Here is a 21,609-nt window from a genome sequence, read left to right on the forward strand (position 1 = left end):
ATAATCTATCATTCTCCGTATCCACAGAGCGCGTTTAAAAATCAATCTGGCTAACTGGTTGAAGTCCTTCCTGATAGGATCCACTAGTTATTACTGCAGCCGAAAGCCACTGTTAGTAAATTAGCAGTTCCCTATATCTGTACATCTTCAGGGCCGATGCCACTAGACTCACCGCGGTCTGCTAGAATTAGAATACGCTCTAGGCAACTGATCAGAAAGCGCACGTCTGTTATTGTTAGAACAGAGCATTCGTGTATAGGATTGTAATCGATTTAACTTCAGCACTACCTGGGCCTGGGCCTGGATTGCTTGGCTGGACTGTTATCCCTTGGCACGCCCAGCATTCGGGGAAATAATGTGGGCTGTGGACCGGATGCTAGCAGCCGGGATCAGTCTAGCATCTCCAGATGTGAGTTGTTTTCTATTATTTGACCGAGAAGTGAGGGGTTTATATTCCCGCCGGTTGCGGTCTTTTTTCGGGGTTTGTTACATATTCTAGGCTCTGTTTTTTGAACGGAAGTACAAACAGGAATGTATTCCGAAGAAAAACAGAGGTCACAAGGTAGAAATAGAGACTCTGGTGTGTTAGGACTACTGTACTCCGTACTAAACTAAAGCTTGTTTAGTGCGTACATGACATATATATCTTCCCTATCCTAAGATGAGTTGGGGATAAAGGTAGAGTCAGGTCTCACGTAAGTTAACCCTACCCTTACCTACCCTACCTATTTACCAACCAAGACATACTACGTACGTCGACTACTATAGTCAAGACATTTCTCAAACGCTGTCATTTAATTGAACATAAACCTCACCACACGAATCTGCTGCTGCCATCCTGAATCAATCAACGAACTATGGGTAAGCAAGATCATTACATCAAGCTGAAATTCGCATGAGATACCCTCCATTAACATTATAGAAGTATACGAGCCAAAGTCCTTCACGATTACTCCGCCCTTGATATGACTACAACCCCAGAGCCCATAGCTGTAGTTGGTGTTGGGTGCCGCTTCCCAGGCGGCTGCAACACGCCATCAAAGTTGTGGGATCTCATCTGCGAGCAACGAGACATCCAGTCGAAGATCCCTGCCGAGCGATACAACAGTGATGCCTTCTATAACGAGGATGGGTCAAAACCGGGATGCACCAACGTCAACCATGGCTACTTTCTCGACGAAGATATCAGAGCATTCGATGCGGCCTTCTTCAGGATGAATCCAGCTGAAGTAGAAGCAGTGGACCCACAACAGCGCATGCTGCTTGAGACTGTCTTCGAAGCTCTCGAATCTGCTGGTACTACAATAGACCAGCTCCAAGGTACGGATACAGCAGTATACGTTGGTTGCATGACCAGCGACTATGTCGAAATGCTCTTGCGGGATCCCCTCGATTTTCCGAAGTACATGGCACCGGGAACAGCTAGGTCTATCTTGTCTAACAGAATATCGTACTTCTACGACTGGCATGGACCATCCATGACTATCGATACCGCATGCTCGGCAAGTCTTGTGGCAGTACACGAGGCAGTACAAGCGCTTCGATCAGGCATATCTAGAGTCGCTTGTGCAGCAGGGTCTAACGCCATTCTTGGTCCGGAAAACTTCGTTATCGAATCTAAGTTACAACTCTTGTCTCCTACGGGAAGAAGTCGTATGTGGGATGCTGCAGCGGACGGATACGCACGCGGAGAAGGAGCGGCTGCATTAATTATGAAAAAGCTTTCGCACGCGCTTGCTGATGGGGACGAAGTCTACTGCATCATTCGCGAGACGGGTGTCAACTCTGACGGCCGGACCAATGGAATTACTATGCCTTCTGCGGAAGCACAGGCCGCGTTGATTCGGAAAACGTACGCTCGTGCTGGCTTGGACCCGCTCAAGGATGGATGCCAGTTCTTTGAAGCTCATGGAACTGGCACCCAGGCTGGCGATCCACAAGAAGCGCGTGCCATTCACGACGTTTTCTTCCCTGAGCTTCGAGACTCAGCTGACGTTCTCTACGTTGGTTCTGTGAAGACTGTTATAGGTCATCTTGAGGGGGCTGCTGGAGTAGCAGGGCTCATTAAAGCTGCTGAGGCAGTACGAAGAGCTGTGGTGCCTCCGAACATGCTTTTGCAAAAACTGAATCCAGCTATTGAGCCATTTTGCGTCAATCTCAAGGTGCCAACGCAGTCCTTGCCGTGGCCACACTTACCATTAGGTGGCCCAAGACGGGCTAGTGTGAACTCGTTCGGTATGTTTTCTCTCATCACACTGGTTTCCGTGTTGCTGACGCGTCAATCGCAGGTTTCGGGGGCACCAATGCACACGCGATTATTGAGAGCTACGAACATCAAACATTCACAAGACGAGGACCGCAACAACTTAGTATATTTCCCTCGCCAGTACTGCTGTCTGCAAATTCAGATCTGTCCCTCCGGGCTCAAGCGACAGCACTCGCTGATTTTCTCGAGTCCAACGAGTCGACTTCTTGGCTTGACTTACTGTATACTTTACAGTCCAGAAGGAGCCAGCATTACGTTCGATTGGCTTTGTCATCGACCTCTAGAGAAGATCTTCTCCGCAAGCTCAGAGCTACTGCACAATCTAACAGCAATGTTGGTATCAACATGACAAAACCCTCCTCCAGCTTTCGCTTCCTTGGCGTATTTACTGGACAAGGCGCTCAATGGGCTACCATGGGCAGTGAGCTATTGAGAACCTGCTCAACAGCGCAGAAGTGCTTCAAGCAGCTTGATGCCTCTTTGTCCACGCTCCCAGATGCGCCAGCTTGGACTCTCTCTGAACAATGCCGCGCCGGGAGTGACACTTCGCGACTTGGTGAAGCAGTAATTGCACAGCCACTCTGCACTGCAGTACAGATCATGGTGGTCGACCTCTTGAAACAGGCTGGTGTTGATCTGCACTCAGTTGTGGGTCATAGCTCCGGAGAGATTGCTGCTGCATACGCCGTGGGTGCTATCTCCGCACATGATGCAATCCGCATTGCATACTATCGTGGCCTCTATGTCTCTCTTGCTAGGAGTCAGGATGGAAAAAAAGGTGCTATGATGGCTGTAGGCTTGTCGTATGAGGAGGCTTGCGAGCTTTGTGAAGGCGAATTCGCCAGACGTGTGGATGTCGCGGCGTGGAATTCAGACACAAGCGTCACCCTATCCGGCGACGAAGATGCGATCTTGGAGATCAAAGCCAGGCTAGAAGACAGAGAGGTCTTTGCTCGGTTGCTCAAAGTCGATACCGCATATCACTCGCACCATATGGTGGCGTGCTCGAGTGCATATACGAAGGCCTTGCAATCTTGCTCGATCAAGCCAAATCATCCCAAAAGGGGCCGTACATGGTTCTCTAGCGTATATGCCGGAAGAATTGAAGGTGATCTCATCGCAAAGTTATCCTGCGATTATTGGGTCGATAACCTGCTCAGCCCGGTCATGTTTCACGACACCATCGAGACTGCGGCTCACGGAGACCTGCTCTGCAATGCCGCGATTGAAGTTGGACCACATCCAGCATTGAAGACTCCCGTGTCACAAACATACCAGCGTACCATCAATCGCCAGCTCCCTTACTACGGAACTCTCTTCCGTAGGCGTAACGACATCGAAGCACTTAGTGAGACTTTAGGGGCTCTTTGGGTTCAGCTTGGTTCTAACGCTGTTGACTTTGCTCAATACAATCAAGCTTTCTTTGGCACGAACCCAGTCCCCACGTTGATGACACTACCAGGCTATAAATGGGATCATAGTAAGCAATTTTGGAAAGAAGGACGCAAGTCACTAGTGTACCGCACACGAAGTGAGAAGGCTCATCCATTACTCGGCAAACGTGCTGTCGACGACATTGACGAGGAAAAACGATGGGAGAACTGCTTACGGCTTCAGGACTTGCCTTGGCTTTCGGGCCATGTCGTCCAGGGCCAGGTAGTATATCCAGCTGCGGCATACTTGGTGATGGCGCTCGCGGCATCTCGAACGCTGGTCTCGGAACAGGAAGTGGCTTTCTACGAGCTTTCCGACGTGGAGATTGATAGCGCAATTCTACTCGGGGAGAATGATGCCAACGTCCGGACCCTGTTCACGCTGAATACTGTTTCAGTGCGAAGGTCTGTTTCAGATATCCAGGCTGAGTGGGCTTGTCGTTCCGTGTCCGCTGATGACAACAACGCAAAGTGGCGTGTCAATGCGAAAGGGAAGGTCAGACTCTTGCTGAAAAGCAAATGTGCTGAGAAGCTTCCACTGCGTATTGCCGTTGCTCAGACCTTACTCACTCGTGTGGGCTCGGACAGACTTTACAGCAACATCGAAAGATTGGGAATGTCTTATTCAGGGCCTTTCAGGCGTTTAGAAGATATTCAAAGAAGATCGAAATACGCCACTGCTACATTGAGAGGCCTTGAGACGACGGATCCTATTCATCCAGCTGTCCTTGATTCAACATTCCAGCCATTAATTGCAGCGATGGGATATCCAGGAGACGGCTCAATGAATTCTGCTTGTGTGCCGACCCAGATTCGCTGCATACGAATTGCCGGCTCTCAACACATGTCAAACAGTGGTAGGCGCTTAATTGTGGACACTTTCGCCACAGCATCAGGTGCGCGTTCCTTCACAGGTGACGTCGAGCTGTACGATGTCGAGAGCGGAGATGCATTGATGCAGGTGGAAAGTATCACATGCACGACTTTGAGTCAGCCCAGTCCGAGCGACTACAAGGAGCTTTACACGAAGGAGGTCTGGGAACTAGACATTGGAAGTGGCGTTACAATCAGCCAGAGCGGCCGGAAAGATAAGCCAGAGGATCTTGATCTACTGTCATTCCAAGAACGTCTGGCGTATTCCTATCTCCGAAGGTTCTATCGATCATTCTCAACCACGGACGTATCCTTGATGGAACCACACTTCACCAGGATTTTCGAGTGGCTTGAGAACCTGTTACCAATCATCGCCTCCGGCCATCATCCTACTGTGAAGGCAGAATGGGCGGACGATGATCACGAGATGTTGCTTCAAGAAGCCTTGAAATTCTCAGACAGAGTTGAATTGACCTTGCTCCAAGCTGTCGGTGAGAACTTTGCGTCCGCTGCGCGGGGTGAGACCACCATGCTTGAGCACATGATTAAAGACAACATTCTTGAACGAACGTATACTGAGATGGTCGGTGTTCCATACCTCAGCTCTTGTATCGGCAAGGTGGCGCGGCAAATCGCCCATCGTTACCCACATATGAATATTCTTGAAATAGGTGCAGGCACAGGCAGCTTTACTAGTGGCATGTTGCAAGGTCTGGGGTCGACATTCGGCGCTTACACTTATACGGATATCAGCTCTGGTTTCTTCGAGAGTGCTGAGAAGCGCTTCGGGGAGTGGTCCCACAAGATGGAATTCCGACAATTGAACATAGAAGGGGATGCTGAACCACAAGGCTATCAACACAACACCTATGATATGGTCGTGGCGGCAAATGTGCTCCATGCAACCAAGTCAGTGAACAAAACACTTAAAAACGTTCGACAACTCTTGAAACCTGGTGGCTACCTCCTCCTAGTCGAGTGGACTGGCGAAAATCTCGGTCGATTCACAACCTACGCGGGCCTTCCTGGTTTTTGGTTGAGCGAGGATGGTCGGACTGACGGTCCCACGCTGAATAAAGATGAGTGGAACGAACACTTACGGGACACGGGATTCTCTGGCATCGATATCTGGATACCCGATATGGCCGATGCATCCAAGCACCTCAGCTCATTAATGGTTGTGCAGGCAGTCGATCGAGACATAGACATAATACGTTCCCCACTTACAGCCACCACGAATCCGCTTACAGGACATGCTATCACCATCATTGGTGGACGTATGACTGGCCTCGACAAAGCAATCAAAGGCGTTCTGACGAGCAGCTTTTCAGGAACCAACATTCATCTAGTCGACAGCTTGGCGAACTTGGTGGACGAGGAAATTCTCCCATCCTCATTGATATGCCTCGAGGATCTGGACAGCCCTGTCTTGCAAGATCTTTCAGAGGCAACCCTCAAGACACTTCAAAGGATTCTTCCCAATTGCCGACATGTAGTGTGGGTTGGCCGTGAAGGCCGCTTTGCCAACTTATCGATAGGGCTTTGTCGGTCACTAGCCAATGAATATGGACAGATGGCCTTGCAGTTCCTTAAAATCTACAATCCTATCGATCTGAGGGTATCGGTAACGATTGCTGAGTCGATGGCACGCATTGTATACTCTTCGACTTGCAATCGCGGGCTTTCCTGGCTTTGGACTTCTGAGCCAGAGCTAGTCGTCGATCAGCAGAATCGGCTATTCATCCCTCGATTGTTCCCAGACACCCTCTTGAACGATCGCTACAATGCCAATACACTACCCATCAAAAAATCTGTACAACTTGACAATCAGTCTGTCATAGTCAGGAAGACCAACGAGGCATTTGATATCTGCAAGGTTGATTCGACCAGCCCGCCGCACATTCGTATCACGTGTGCCCTCCTTCGGCCGATAATTATCTCAGAGGAGAGCTATTTCGTCAGCTATGGGCATAAAGAGCATCGAGAAGATGACGGTTTTGTGGTGTTATCACCTACTTGTAGTTCATCGGTCCCTGTATCTGAAAATTGCAAAGTGTCTGTGGGCCATCACTCAAATGCACGAGACATCCTGCCATGGATTGCAAGCAAGATGCTCGTGCAGCGTTTTCTTCACAACTTTGACACGTATCGATGCCTGGCAGTCAATGAACCAGATGAAATTATCGGAGCCGAGTTGCTGCGTACAGCGGCAGAGTACGGCATCAAGATAATTTGCTTCTCCTGCCAAGGAAAGGCTGGTTGTACTCCAGTACATGCTCTAGGCCCAGATCGAGATCTACGACGTGTTCTCCCTAGTGATGTGGGGACATTTCTTAATTTTGCACCTGACCAGGCGTCCCGGTGGATCAGAGTACTCCCGACTCGCTGTACCTATATTACGGTCGAAGACCTGTGGAAATGTGAACTCTCTCTCAAAAACTTTGCCAGCATTACAAAAGAGGTTTTCGCTGAGGGTTTTTCAGGCGTGGAAGTTGCCGATGTTGTATCCATTTCTGACTTATCCAGCATTACTCCAGGAAGCCTCTCATACTCGAGCGTCGTTGATTTCTCGGCAGCCACACATATCGAGGCTCTAATGATGCCTCCAGATTACAGCCAAGTCGTGCGTGACGATGGCACGTACTTCATGGTTGGCTGTGCGGGTGGTCTGGGTCGCGCTGTGTGTTCGTGGTTGGTGGAAAAGGGCGCACGATATCTCGCACTTGTCAGCAGGAATGTATCGTCGATCAACAAGGCTTGGCTGAATGAGATCGAATCCAAGGGCACGAAAGTAAACCTGTGCCAAGCAGACGTGTCAGATATGGACGCACTGCGGTTGGTCCTGTCGAAAGTCAAAACAGACATGCCACCAGTCATAGGTGTAGTGCATGCCGCCATGGTATTGAAGGACAAAGCCTTTGGGGGGTGCAATGTCGATGATTTCGTCACTGTGTTCGGGCCAAAGGTGAAAGGCACCGAAAATTTGCACCACTTGTTCATTGACGAACCATTGGATTTCTTCATCATGTTCTCGTCCATTGCAAGTCTGCTCGGGAGTCCAGGCCAGTCAAACTATGCTGCAGCAAATTTGTGCATGACAGCGATTGCAGCAGAGCGACGAGCCAGGGGCCTTAGCGCTTCTGTCATTCACATTGGCGCGGTCACTGGGTTAGGATACGTCCTGGACTCTGGCATTGAACGCAAGTTACTTACAAACTATGACATGCCAATGCCTATAAGTGAGCCCGCATTTTTGGATATCTTCGCACAAACGATACTGATCGGACGACCTGGTTCCAGCCACTCTCCAGAAGTAATCACCGGGGTGCCGCGTTACAGCCTGGATACAGTGTTAGAGACCAGATACGGGAGTAACCCTAAGCTTTCCCATCACATGATCGAGCAGGCGACAACCAAAACCGAAGCTTCTGCCACAACTATCAGTATCCTTCAATCAGTGGATAAGAGCCAGAGCCAGGATGAGGCAGCTCTCATTATCCAACGCGCTCTATGCGCAAAGCTGGAGAAGACGCTGCAAATGCCTGCGGATACTATCGACTGTGCTCAACCACTTATGAATCTCGGCGTTGACTCTCTTATCGCCGTCGAGATTCGTTCTTGGTTCTTGAAGCACCTGGATGTCAGTCTTCCTGTTCTGAAGATTCTTGGCGGTAGCTCTGTCGGTGACATATGTTACGAGGCAGCTTCGAAGGTCTTCGCCACTTCGAACAAGGCGCGTCTTGATCCAGTAGATCATAATAAACTAGTGTCACCGCCGACCACGCTTCTCAAAACTCTATCGGATACGCAAGACAATTCCAGTTCAGAATCGAGTGAAGATATGGGGTATAGCCGGCCGGCCAGTGTTTCTCCGGAATCGGACATCGACCGTATCGACCGCGAAGGACCACTTGCATATGAGCAAAAGAAAATATGGTCTGCATTGAAAACCTACCGCGATCCCACATTATGCAACCTTGCAGTCATCTTCAAAATAGCCGGCCAGCTGAATCTTGTTAAGCTCGAGCAGGCAGGTCAACAGGTAGTCCAGCGACATGAAATTCTGAGGACTAGGTTCGCACAGGATCCATCCACTGGCGAGATAATGCAGTACGTGATGGCGCATAAGAGCACCCAGCTAGACGTCAACCCAGCCATCACGCCGCAGGAGGCTTTCGACGCCGTACGCTCTCACACCTTTGATCTGAATGCTGGGGAGACCATGAAAGCGATTACCGTCCCACACGAAGACCATATCTACCTCGCAATAGCGTGGCATCATCTCGCTTTTGATGGTTTCAGTCCAGTACCATTTCTTAAAGACTTGAACATTACCTATTTTGGCGGAACTCTGCCACCTCTGAAGTATCAGTATCTAGACTTTGTTAATGATCAGTTGCGAAAAACTGGTCAAGTTAAAGACCGTTTGGCGTACTGGACTTCAGAATATCGGCATCTGCCGAGCACACTCCCTCTATTCCCATTCTCGAAAACAGAGGTGCGTCCGATGATGCTGTCACAAAGACCTAAGCCGCGACCAACTGTGGAGAAGACACTCCACGTCCAGCTTTGTGCCGCTGTCAAGAGTGTTTCTCGAAAAATAGGTGCTACGCCTTTTCATGTGTACTTGGCAGCGCTCCAGGTGCTATTCTACCGCATGCTGTCCGTGCAAGATGTATGTCTAGCAATTCAGGTTAACAATCGCGAGGCGGAGTTCGACGATAATATCGGAGAATTCGGTGGTCTGTTGCCCATTAAACTCCAAACACAGGATAATTTCGCACAGCTGGTTAGACATACCAGGGACAAGACGCAAGAAGGGCTTCAAGCAATTGTACCACTTCAGTCCATTATGGCCGCTTTGGATGGACCGGAATTGGATCGTCACGGGTCACTCTATCAGGTTTCGGTCAATTACATGCCTAGCCCAGTCCGGGACATATCACTCGGCGGGCATACAGCCGAAATCTTGAAGTATAATCGGGTCGGTGGGTACGCATGCGACCTCGATCTAGAGTTGCAGGACCTCGGCAATGATCGCATGCTCTTGGTTATGCGAGGCCGGCAGGATTTGTATGATGAGCTTGGTGTACAGACACTACTAACTATTTATGAATGTGTCCTTTCCACGCTTGTAGAGGACACAGCGCGATCTATCTCTGAGGTGAACGTACCTTCTACGGCGGAAATCGAGTTGTCCCTGAGTAAGTATCAAATAAAAACTAATATACCGCGATTTACTAATTGAGGGAAAGATAAGACAACGATTGTCCGGGTCGATGATTGGACCGAGTGAAGAGTTGGACATGGATCTAGCGAATAGACCAAACAGACCAAGGGGTATTTACCTAGGTTAAGACTGCACCTCATATAACTATCACTACTATATGGTTAGATCTAGATTAGTCTTCTCACCAACTTCGAGTTTTCTAGAATAGGTGTAATATCAGTCAAATATATACAAATAAACCCTAAGAAATCGATTACAACCACTATTAAAACGTGCAGCCTACGCGCTGTAGAGCTAGAGGCCTTCAAAAGTAGACACGTTTGGACACGTCTCACTTCTGACAGAACACACAGACCACGCCGATTACTAAGCAAGATGCCGCCAGACAGCGATACTATCGACGTCGAGCTACCAAGGATAAGGCAGGAGATAGCAGAGCTAGAAGGACAGATCCAGAACGAGATAGAAATGGAAGCTACGCAGCCTGCTACCCCCACTCAAAATCTAGAAACCTCTAATATATTTGAAATACCTATTCTACCACCAAATAAAAGACAAGCAAACTTCTCACCAGAGAAGACTCGCACTCATAGACGTACTAGGAGCAACTTCTCTCCTTTTATAGGCTCGACACTAAGGAACCCTTTCTCTAGCCAGAATAGGACACCTAAGGCAACGACAGTAGAAGAGGCTCTTGAGATAGCTAGGAACCTAGTAATCCAAGCAGCTAATCTAGCTGAAAACAACCCTACCCAGCAGACTAGTCTACTAGACCTAGTAGAAGTCTTCAGAGACTATACTGAGACAGGTAGAGTTAGTAAGAAGAACTCAGCAATCCTAGGAGATCAGATCTCCTCTCTCTCAAATGTCTCAAAGGAGCTTAGAGACAAAGTTCGACGCCTTGAAAAGCCTATTCCTGCACAACCAAACCAGCAGGGTGATAGACAGACAGCTGCTCTTACGCAGCCTATATCGTACGCTGCCATTGCAGCTGCAAACAAGGAGCAACAGTGGACTACTATGCAGAAGAAGGCACCTCAAAAGGCTAAGCCTAGCCTAAAGGAGAGGCAGCTCGTCCTAGTCAACCAAGGAGGCCCTGCTGCCTTTGACGCCCTTAGGCTAAGAAATGCCTTCAACCAAGCCTTCACCTTGAAAGGAGGGGTGCAATCGCCCGTAGTCGCCTCAGTCACGCTATCCTCAAAAGGGAATAAGGTAGTCACTACCACGCCTGCTTTTACAGCCAACTACCTGCTGGAAAACCAGGGTATCTGGAAGGATCTAGTAGCCTTTAAGGTAGCGCAGCCAATTACCTCGTGGTTTAAAATAGTCGTCCATAGGCTACCTACTAACCACGGCCTAGAGGTAATCAAGGAGGAGATTGAGACCTTTAACAAAGGCCTTAAAGTAGTAGGCACTCCCTTCTGGCTCACTCCTGAGTCTAAGAGAGGGCAGCAAAGCTATGGCTCTGCCTGCGTCGCCTTTGCGACTGAAGAGGAGGCCCTCAAGGCTATAAGAGGAAAGCTCTATATCCTAGGAGAGAGCCTAAGAGCAGAGAAGCTACGAGTTATTAACAACTTAAAGCAGTGCTCTAAATGCCAAGGCTTTGGCCACCTTGAGGCTAGGTGCACTAGAGTAGCCTGTCAGATTTGTGGTGAGGCTCACCACACTAGTCTACACAGATGCAAGTCCTGCCCTACTAAAGGCAAAGCCTGCGTACACACTATATTTAAGTGTGTTAATTGTAGCAAACCTCACGCAGCTAATAGCCACGAATGTGATATCCTACAAGCTAGGATATCTAGGACTACCTCTTCTAACTAGAATGTTAAAAGTCCTACAAATAAATGTTAATAGGAATAGCCCTGCTACTGAGAGCGCCCTAGACCTAGCTATTAAAGTAGACGCCAGGATCGTCGCAGTACAGGAGCCCTGGTTACCTAAGGGATCCTCGTACGAAAACACTAGATCTACCGCTCACCAGGACTTTACTCAGATACTACCTACCCCTAAGGATACCTCCTTAAGGCCTAGAGTACTATTCTATATTAGAAAAGACCTAAAAGGAGAGGTTAATCCCTTTATTAGCGACGATAACGATTTCCTAGCTATCAAAGTACTAGCCTCTACTTCTAGCCTCTATATCTACAATATTTATAACGAAAAAAGCCTCCAAGAAGGGCTAAATAAGACGACAATTCAGAGGCGCCTCCTGCAGGAGATCCTACAGCCTCAGTCAATTATCCTAGGAGACTTCAACACCCACCATCCTAGGTGGAGCCTAGAGGAGCGCAGCCCTAGCACACAAGCAGAGGAACTAGTAGAGTGGATAGATACTCAAGATCTCACTCTACTAAATACTCCAGGGGCAGGCACTTTCTTGAGATCTCATATGCGGCAAGAAAGCGTATTAGACCTTACTTTTGCAACCAGCAATACAGCTGCTAGTATCCTGGACTGGCAGACTATACCTGAAGTAGGTTCTGACCACCACGCTATTCTATTTAGTATCTATACTACTAGCCAGCTACCTAGCCAGCCAGCCAGCCTGCCAAAACAGTATAATACGAAACGAACGGACTGGACGACTTTCAAGGAGACGCTAGGACAGGAGATCAAAGTCCTAGATCTAGAGAAGCGCCTATCAACACTACCTCCTTGCTCGAACTACACCTCAAGAAAGCTTATCCTAGGACAAAATATCCTACTAGAAACTAAGCTAGACGAGCTAGGAGAAGATCTTACGAGAGCTATACAGAAAGCGCTAGAAAAGTCAACTCCACTAGTCAACCAAAAGCCAAAGACGAAGCCCTGGTGGACTAGCGAGCTAGATAGCCATAAGCGAGACCTAAGTAGAGCCTATAGAGCCTACAAGAAGGAGGCAGCAAAGGAAAATAATAGCTCCCTCTACCAGTGGAAACGAGAGTATCTACGTACAAAAAATAGATACCTAAAAGCTATTCAACGAGCTAAACAGAGCCACTGGGAGGCTTTCCTCCAAAAAGACTCACCTAAGGAGATCTTTAAAGCGCTAGCATATACTAAAGATAACCTTAGTACTCGAATACCTGCTATTAAAGGCAAGGAATCCTTCACTAAGAAATGTAAGGCTTTTAGAGAGGATCTCTTTCCTCCGCCTCCTACGACAGCGACCCCCTCCTTCCACATCTACAGGGGAGACAGCAGATGGACCTGGCCTGCCCTGACAGAGGACGAACTCTCCTTTGCCTGCTGTAAGGTGAAAGCCACCTCACCAGGGCCTGATCTGATCAGCCAGGAGGTGATCCAAAAGGTCTACTCAGCGCAGCCAGAAGCTCTATTTAGGATATACTCTACTCTATTCAACCTAGGCTACCACCCAAGGTGCTGGAGAAAAGCAAAGGGAGTCATCTTAAGAAAGCCAAACAAGCCTGACTACTCGATCCCTAAGGCCTATAGAGTTATCTCACTCCTAAACTGCCTAGGCAAAGTACTAGAGAGACTAGTAGCTAGGAGACTAGGTGCACTAGCGGAAACAACAGATCTACTCCACCCCTCTCAACTAGGAGGAAGACTAAAGAAATCCGCTATCGACGCTGCGCTACTCTTCTACAACAACATACAGCAGCAGAAAAGAAAGCAGAAGACTACTACTACTATCTTTCTTGATATCAAAGGAGCCTTCGATCACGTCTCAAAAAACAAGCTTCTTGAAGTCATGAAAGATCAAGGCCTCCCCTGCTGCCTACTAGCCTGGACAAAGTCCTTTTTAGAGGACAGAATACTGCAGCTGTCCTTTGACGGACAGACTGAGGAGCCGCAGGTAATCTCGACAGGAACCCCTCAAGGAAGCCCTGCCTCGCCCATCCTATTTCTGATCTACTCAAAACCACTATTCAATGCAATTCAGACTAATGCGAATATCTACTCCTCCTCCTATATAGACGACCTCCAGATCTCAATATCATCTACGTCAGTAAGGAAGAATATCAAGCTACTAGAAAAGGAGATTCAGAATCTCTTTAGACTAGCAGAGGAGTCAGCTATCCAGTTCGATAGCTCAAAGACTGAACTAGTAAACTGGACAAGATCAAGAAAGGATCAAGCTAGAGTACTTACTCTACCTAATCAGGAGATAGTACAGTCTAAGGAGCTAGTTAGATGGCTAGGTGTCTACTTTGACTGCAGCCTCAAATTCAAGCACCACAGCCTTATTAGAAACCAGCAGGCTAGCGCAGCCTTCCACCGCCTTAGCAGGCTAGCTAACTCAAACAAAGGCCTCTCTCCTAGAGCAGTACGACAGCTCTACCTAGCCTGCATCACCAGCGTAGCTGACTATGGCTGCCAAATCTTCTGGAGGGAGCAGCAGACAGCGCTTAACCAGAGACAGAAGCTGCAGAACCAAGCCTGTAGAAAGATCCTAGGATCCTTCAGAACCTCACCTGCCATACCTAGCGAGGTAGAAGCAGCTCTATGTCCTCCTAGAGTTAGACTTAACAACGCCCTACGACAATACGCCTTTAGAGCAAGAAAGCTAGCTCCTAGCCACCCTCTTAATATTGCTATCACTAGTAATCAAGGAAAGCAGCTAGAGCGTATTACTAGATCTATCTCAACAGCTCTATCGGACGATAGTGAGGAGATCAAGCACTACGCCTCTATGCCCTGGAGCTCTACAATGCCCTACAAGACTAATATATCTAAGAAGTCAAAGGAAATCGAAGCAAAGCACCACAAGGAGCTTCTAGAAGACGAATATCTCCTCTCGATCTACTCAGACGCCTCAGCTACAAAGGAAGGCAAGGGTATAGGAGTAGGAGTAGCTTTCTACAAAGGAGCTAGTCTCATAGCTTATGAAAAGGTTAATATAGGATACAACCAGCTAGTCTACAACGGAGAACTAGAGGGTATTACCCTAGGCCTAGAGAAAGCTTTTGACCTAGCAGACGACTACCTTGAAGTTAGAGTATATGCAGATAACCAGGCTGCAATATTCAGACTAAAGACTGCTTCTGACTACCCAGGGCAAGAGTGGCAACTTAGATGCACTATAGCAGCAGAAAAGCTACAAGAAAAAGGCATATTACCTACCATACAGTGGGTACCAGGACACCAGGGCGTTATAGGAAACGAGAGAGCAGACGCGCTAGCAAAGGAGGCGACAAAGCTAGATCCTAGCTCTAGCAGGACGAGCCTAGCTGTAATAGGCACACGAATAAAGCAGCTAGGCGAGCGAGAGTGGCTTAGCTATCTAGGACAATACAGGAGAAAAGCTATTACTCTAAATCCTACTACTTACGCCGCAAGGTACAAGTGGAAGACTAGAAAGCAGATTGCTACTCCTCCTACTAGTAGAGAAGCCTCTAGCGCCTTCTATCAGCTTAAGTTAGGTCACTGCTATCTACGAGACTTCCTATTCAAGCGAGGAAAAGTAGACTCTAAAGTTTGCCCCTGCAACTATCGAGCTACTCAAGACCCTGCACATATCCTCCTTAGCTGCACGCTATACAAGGAGGCTAGGAAGAAGATGCAAGAAACTACAAAGGACCCCCTATCGCTAGCTTTCTTACTAGATACTACAGTAGGCGTACAGGCTACTATTGCCTTTATTAAGGAAACTAGGGCTGCAACGCAGGCCTGGTATAAAGGAAACCTCGACAACTAGGACAACACCTACACTAGGTGCCTTCGCCCTACACCCAACTTACCTCTCCTCTCACCCGCAAGACCTCCTACTACCCTCCTCCACACTAGGCCACGAGCCTCACCTCGATTTAGATAGCCCCCTCCCCCACCTACACCAAATTGATAGCACTACGTAGTTACCTGTAGGCATAGCCTGCACGTCTTATATAGCCTACCAGCTGAGACAGGACGTTAATCAATAATAATAATAATAATAATAATAATAGATTAGTCTTCTGTCGCCAATCTCTAACGGAACGACAGCTGGTTCCGGCTATTGTTCTTCTACGGTTACTAAATTTCCTAGCTATTGTTCTATAGAGTTATGAGGGTTATTACCTTTTAGTTTATAGTGATATAGATTAGGATTATTAACCTTTGATTACTTTCTTATTAATCACATTAATCTACTATCTCGCTAGATAATTACCTTACAGAACTCTAGCATAAGGCTTATTAGCTATAGTAGCGGACCTAACTAGAGCAATATAGACCTAACCCCCGTGTAACACTAGGTAATATATCTTCTACTAGATAAATATCTCTACTAATATAGCTACTAAATTATTATTTAGCTTAAGGCTAAGCCTTATTTTATACTTAGTATACTCTAACACTTTACTAATAGCTAGCTAGTTATGAATAGATGTAATCTACTTAACGCTAAGGAACGTAGACAACTACTTTATAATAAGGGTGAGTAATCTTAGTAAGTCTATTATGTATTATTAAGGGCGTTAAGAATTAGGTATGTTATACCTAAGATTGTATCTTATAGTACGTTAGTAAAGATTTCTATTAGAGCGACCTAAGTATTCGCGTCTTTAAATAAGCCTTTACTTACGTAGTTATACTTCCTATAAACGTATAATATAAGCAATAGCTACTAGCGTATAGATATATATAATAAACCTTATAGTATAGCTAGTTATAGTATTATTAACACGTAATTCTATCGCTTAGTAGAAGAAGTACGATAGAAGGGTAGTCTAAGGTAAGAAGTTTTACAGTTTATCAATAATACTATATAATAGCATCGTCTCGCCTTCACTAGGATACCCTTTTACCTATAGTAGTTAGCTTTATTAGTTCTTGTACCACTACCTAAAAGTGGCGTTGCTAAGGGCCTAGCGGTAGGAGTCTGCTAGTAGTCTACCTTTTATCTTCTTAATGCGCTTCTTATTATTAAGCAGGTCTATTTAGTGTATATCTTAGATGTATTGTTCTAGCTTGTGCATCTCGCGCTTTAGATAGTTGAAAGCGCCGGCCTCACCCTTACTATATATTGGCGCTAGCTTAACATCGAGGATACCTTGCAAGCAGTATGCTCTGTCCTCGACGCGCCCAGTCGTCCGGCCTTCTACCTACCTCAGCTGCTTGTTGACGCTGAATCGAGAAAGCGGGGTCCCGTTGAGCACTTCGGACGAAATGCTGGTTATCTCGCGAATTACCGCCTGCAGCGACGTCCTGCTGCGAAGGCTCTCTCCTTCTTGCGAGAGGAACTCGATATGCTAAGGAAGCTATGTATTAAACTGCTCGCTCCCATTGCTTCGCGTTGAAGGTGGCATCCAACTTTCGTAGAAAACTAGTCAGCTAGTCTTCATTCCATTCTGTATGGCTATGCACTCTTAAGTTATCTTCCTTAAGAATTAAACCATGCTAGTTACTAGAGGACGACGCGCTATCTTCCTGCTGCAGAGGGTTCTGTTTCGAAATAATGTGACTTTAACGCTGCCAAGTTATCTAAAGCGTGGAATTAGATACTTGTCCTAGTAACTGTGTAGATCTTGCACCAGCTAAAACTCGTCGAGTATTAATTAAATCTCTAACTGTTGACACGATAATTTAGTGACTATCTTCTGTAAGTATGTAATAATTTATTAAATATATTGACTTGCTCTGTAGATGCGTCTTTAGAAGCTTTAGCGCAAACTACTAAGCTCTATTTAACGCTATTAATCTCTTCTCGCAATTTGTTTTGTTTGTTAGAGTCTAGATAAACAAAGGTCTACCCCTAGAAAGCGTCTAAACGGCGAAGAACATCTATAAGATGCACCCTAAGCTAAGACGACGTATAGGTGAGTCCCTCCTTACAATCACCTAGTACCGTGATTACAGCTCATTGGGCTGAACTGGCAGAGCTCTCAACGTCGATCCGACTGCTATACCCTTCTGGAGATGTGAGCATGCTTTGAGACATAGTGGACTACCCTTTTATTAGATTATCAAAAGTGGCACAATTCTTTTTTGATAGAATATCCTAAAGCTAGACTTTGTGTTTTCAGATACAGACCGACTTTATGTAAATAATGGTTTATAGCAGGCTAACCTCGGCTCTTAATTGAGCACGAGTAGGAGGTATCGCTCTATTGTCGAGTCCTCGACTCCCGTGAGCTTGAATAAGTATTATCTGAAGTCCCGAAAGCCCAACAAAACAACTTTATATCATTTTTCGGTTTACTACCACAGCATCCAAACACATAGTTTCATGAACTCTTCTTCGATGAATGGCGCTCCCGCAGCATCTGCTTTCAATTCAGCCCTCACGCTTTCTGCCATCTCCTTACAAGCATGACTTTCCTCATATCTCCCTCTTTCGTGCTGGAAAACCGCAAGCTTGTAATAAGCTCTGGCAAGCTGACCTTTGCCCTCGGGGATAGATCCCGCGATATCCGTTAGTTGGTTCAGCAGCTCACTGCCACAAGACCATATCAGTAATTGTCAAATGTCATAACTTAGGTGATGTTTACTCACATGGCAGAAGCAGAGTTACCGTGAATGTGCAGCAGTGATGCTACGTCGTACAACGAATCACATGTCTTCAGACGGTTTCCTAACAGTTTCTTTCGAAAAGCTAGAGCCTTTGACGCAAGGCGAAGAGCCTCGTCGAGCCTGCCTTGTTGGACTCGGATACGAGAAAGAAGTACCATATCCCCTGAAAAACGTGGGTTTCCAGTCTTGATGAACGTTTCATCCGTAAAATCTCTAAGCGATGGGCATCGCTTGAGCATATTCTCTGCCTCGTCTGGCTTGTTCATTCTCAAGAGCAGACTAGACATATTACTATAAGAGTTACCGATCCTGTCACTGTTCGTGCAAAGTCGGATGCCAATCGCTTTCTCATGTGCAGAGTAGGCTTTGTCAAGTTCGCCCATTTCGGTGTATGCGAGTGCTATGTTGTTGAGACTTGATGCAATCATGCCATCAGTCGGTTTCAACAGCTTTTTGCGGATTGCAAACGCCTCTTCGAACGGGACCAGCGCTTTCTCTGGATTGTTCATATCCAAATCAAGGAGGCCAGATAGGTCAACCGCACTGGCATATGAGAGAGTGCTTTTATCTTCAAAGGTCTCCAGCGCCGCATCAGTCAGTGATTTGGCGACACTATAGCATTCCCTTTCATAAAGGTACCTAAAAAGCTGAGTATGATAGACAGTGTAGTCATGACTTTGCAGGTACTTACCAACTACATCGCAGAAGCAATTCACCATATTCTTGAGGACAAGCGAGGCTTATCTTATGCCTCTCTCGTTGTACTACTAGGTGGTTGACATGCGGGAGGCACTTTTCGCAATTTGCCCATGATTGGAACTGGTGACCGACATCCTCACTCCACGTATTAGGGAAACCCCAGCTAAGGATACGGACAACAATGTTGAAGATCTTCTTTTGGGTGTCGGGAGACTGATTACGAAGTATCGTTGCTTGTATAAGACGATGAACAGATAGAACAGCATCGTCCGCATTCTTGTTCACGAGGCTGGTCCTTAGCAAAACTTCTTCTGCGTCTCCCAAACTGAATGGCTATGTTAGTAAACCCAAAAAAAGCCATAAAAAATCGCGTTGGCTTACTCCATATCGTCTTGAAGAAACTCATAAGTTGGCTCGAGAAGAGATGTCGACCCTTGAGATAAAATGATCTCATCTATGCTATCCGGCTGAAAGTATGGCAGCATGTTGAACAGGATAAGAGCATCTCCCTTAAGCTTCTTCATGGACATCTCCCACACTGTACTCAAGGTATGTTCGTAATCGCTTATGCTAGTCTTACGAGCATCGATTCGGGACGCGTTGCGCTCATACAGTGGGAGGAAGTCTCGAAGAGGTAGCTTCCGCTGTACGATAAAGCCTCCAATTTGAGTAAGAGCCAAAGGCAGGCCTCCAAGGGCTTTTGTGATCTCGACGGCTCTCTCGCGGTTCGATGCCGAGGCACTATCAAGGCCTATCAAGTTAAGCAACACTTCGGATCCAGCCGTGATATCGAATGGTTGAACGTGAAATCCTCTTGAAGCAGGGCTGTGGACCGCATTCGCGTCCCGTGTGGTTAGTAGCACCGATCCTGCGCCATTTGTGGGCCATGCATGCCGTAGCACCTCAAGATCGTCTGCATTGTCGAATATGAGAATCCAAGGATCAGCTAGTACGTGATCAGCCATACTGTGTTTCTTTCCGATGTTTTCAGGTAGTATAGAGCCTCTATTTTGGAGTGAAGTTTATAAAAGGCACTTACAGGCTTCAGTGAGCCAGTTCTTGACTTTCAACATACACCCCTGCGTGTCTTGTAACTCCTGCTCGGTTTGGGACAACCCAAGCAATTTCGCAATTTCACGAAAACTCTGCCCCATTTTTATGACGTTTTCAGCAGTGACCCAGAACATAGCCTTATACAATTCTCGATGACGGATGGCGTATTGCAAAGCAATCTGGGTCTTCCCAACGCCCCCCATACCGTAGAGTGCAAAGGTTCTAAGTTGATGAGCCTTTTGTTGTGGGCACAATGCTGCTTGAAGAGAGTTCAGGACATCTTCTCTACCCCAAAATCTAGGACTGAGCGTGGAAGGGATGTTTTGATATCTCTTTGAATCATCTTCTTGAAACTTGGTCTCCTTGAATTTCTCCATCAGCCCCAGAACTTCATCGTACTTCCCGCGGTCAGATTTCATGCGCAAAAAGTCCGCTTCATTCTCTACGGTTGTGGAAAGCCGTCGGATACGTTTTAGCGTGCGAGCGAAATCATCGCGAAAGTCTTTCCATGCACCGCGTTGTAACACTACATGTGGGTGTGATCGAAAAAAATGGATACAACGGGCGTAAAAGCAGATGACTTCGGTATAAACATCAACGAGAGCAGCTTCGAGTACTCGGTCCATTTCAAGGCTCGTCTCGTAGGTCCTGAACCTTGGCAATGTAAGGCTAAGCTCTTCGAGCATATCGAGAACATCTTTAAGAGTATCGCCTGCAGATGACGCTAAATTTAACACTAAGCGTATGCTGCCCCATACGAAGGCTGTCAGTTTAGTATCAGCCCCGAAACAAACCGCGATAACGGCCGAAAAATCATCCACAAACTTCAACGCTGGGCCAAGGCGCTGCAAGGAGCCGAATGCTTTTGGATCACGAGGAAGGCTCTTCTCGATCGTTTTGGTGTAATCTAGGAGATCTTCGAGCGTCGCAATCTCGGTCACAGACTGGTAATCGTCGTTTTGGTAAAGCTCCTCTCGATATCGCTCTAGGGCACGATGCCACAGAGGGCTTGCGGCTCGTTCTTCTCTGTCTGATTGTTAGTATCCAGCGCTTACATGATCTGTGAAATGGTTCGTGCCTTCTTGCTTTAGCGCTCATCACTAATGTTGACGGGATCGGCCAGTGTGTAGTGGCAATGATAGGAAGGAGAGGTAAGGCAGAGTTTTCGGACGAGCAGGATGCGGCACAGCTGCCTGCTCTCCCTTGGCGGGTAACGTGCCTCCCTGTCTGGCGAACAATCCCGCTGACCAAAAGTAACTGATGAGAGCGTCAGAACAGCACATATCTTGGTCTTACGCAGCGTCTCATTGGCTGTTTTTGGCCCCACGGGGCTGTTCGCTGCACAAGGAGGAGCGTTATCATGTTCGCCATGCATTATTTATCAGCAAGAGCGCACGATTATTGGAGGCCTTCCCCCACTTTCCTTTAGCGCCCGCGGCTACAGGCGGGGAACGGAAGCACGGACCAGATACTGTACGCTCGTTGTTTTCGAATCGTACAACTCCTGGAAGCTCGAGTTTGAAACCATTAGCTTCGGACGCTTGTCTGTTATTGTAAGATCGACATGTCACCTACCGGGTCTCTAGAGGCTGAGGCGTTCGAAGTTATAAAACCAGGACCAC

The 21,609-nt window shown here is 47.2% G+C and overlaps 2 protein-coding genes across 2 annotated transcripts; one reads left to right on the forward strand and one right to left on the reverse strand.

Moving 5' to 3' along the window:
- Window positions 1–965: 965 nt before the first annotated feature.
- On the forward strand, window positions 966–9,820 carry PSV08DRAFT_184410 (uncharacterized protein; the record flags this gene model as incomplete). The annotated part of the gene is made up of 2 exons (XM_014227406.1): window positions 966–2,235; window positions 2,289–9,820. The coding sequence occupies 2 exons, from the start codon at window positions 966–968 to the stop codon at window positions 9,818–9,820; spliced, it is 8,802 nt and encodes a 2,933-aa protein (XP_014082881.1).
- An 8,026-nt stretch (window positions 9,821–17,846) lies between these two features.
- On the reverse strand, window positions 17,847–21,515 carry PSV08DRAFT_378122 (uncharacterized protein; the record flags this gene model as incomplete). Its single annotated transcript, XM_014227404.2, has 6 exons — window positions 17,847–18,158; window positions 18,218–18,874; window positions 18,927–19,259; window positions 19,316–19,880; window positions 19,974–21,013; window positions 21,487–21,515. The coding sequence occupies 6 exons, from the start codon at window positions 21,513–21,515 to the stop codon at window positions 17,924–17,926; spliced, it is 2,859 nt and encodes a 952-aa protein (XP_014082879.1). The 3' UTR covers window positions 17,847–17,923.
- Between the last annotated feature and the right edge of the window lie 94 nt (window positions 21,516–21,609).

This window comes from Bipolaris maydis, assembly GCF_028858645.1.
Source record: "Bipolaris maydis strain C4 unplaced genomic scaffold PSV08scaffold_10, whole genome shotgun sequence".
NCBI lineage: Eukaryota > Fungi > Ascomycota > Dothideomycetes > Pleosporales > Pleosporaceae > Bipolaris > Bipolaris maydis.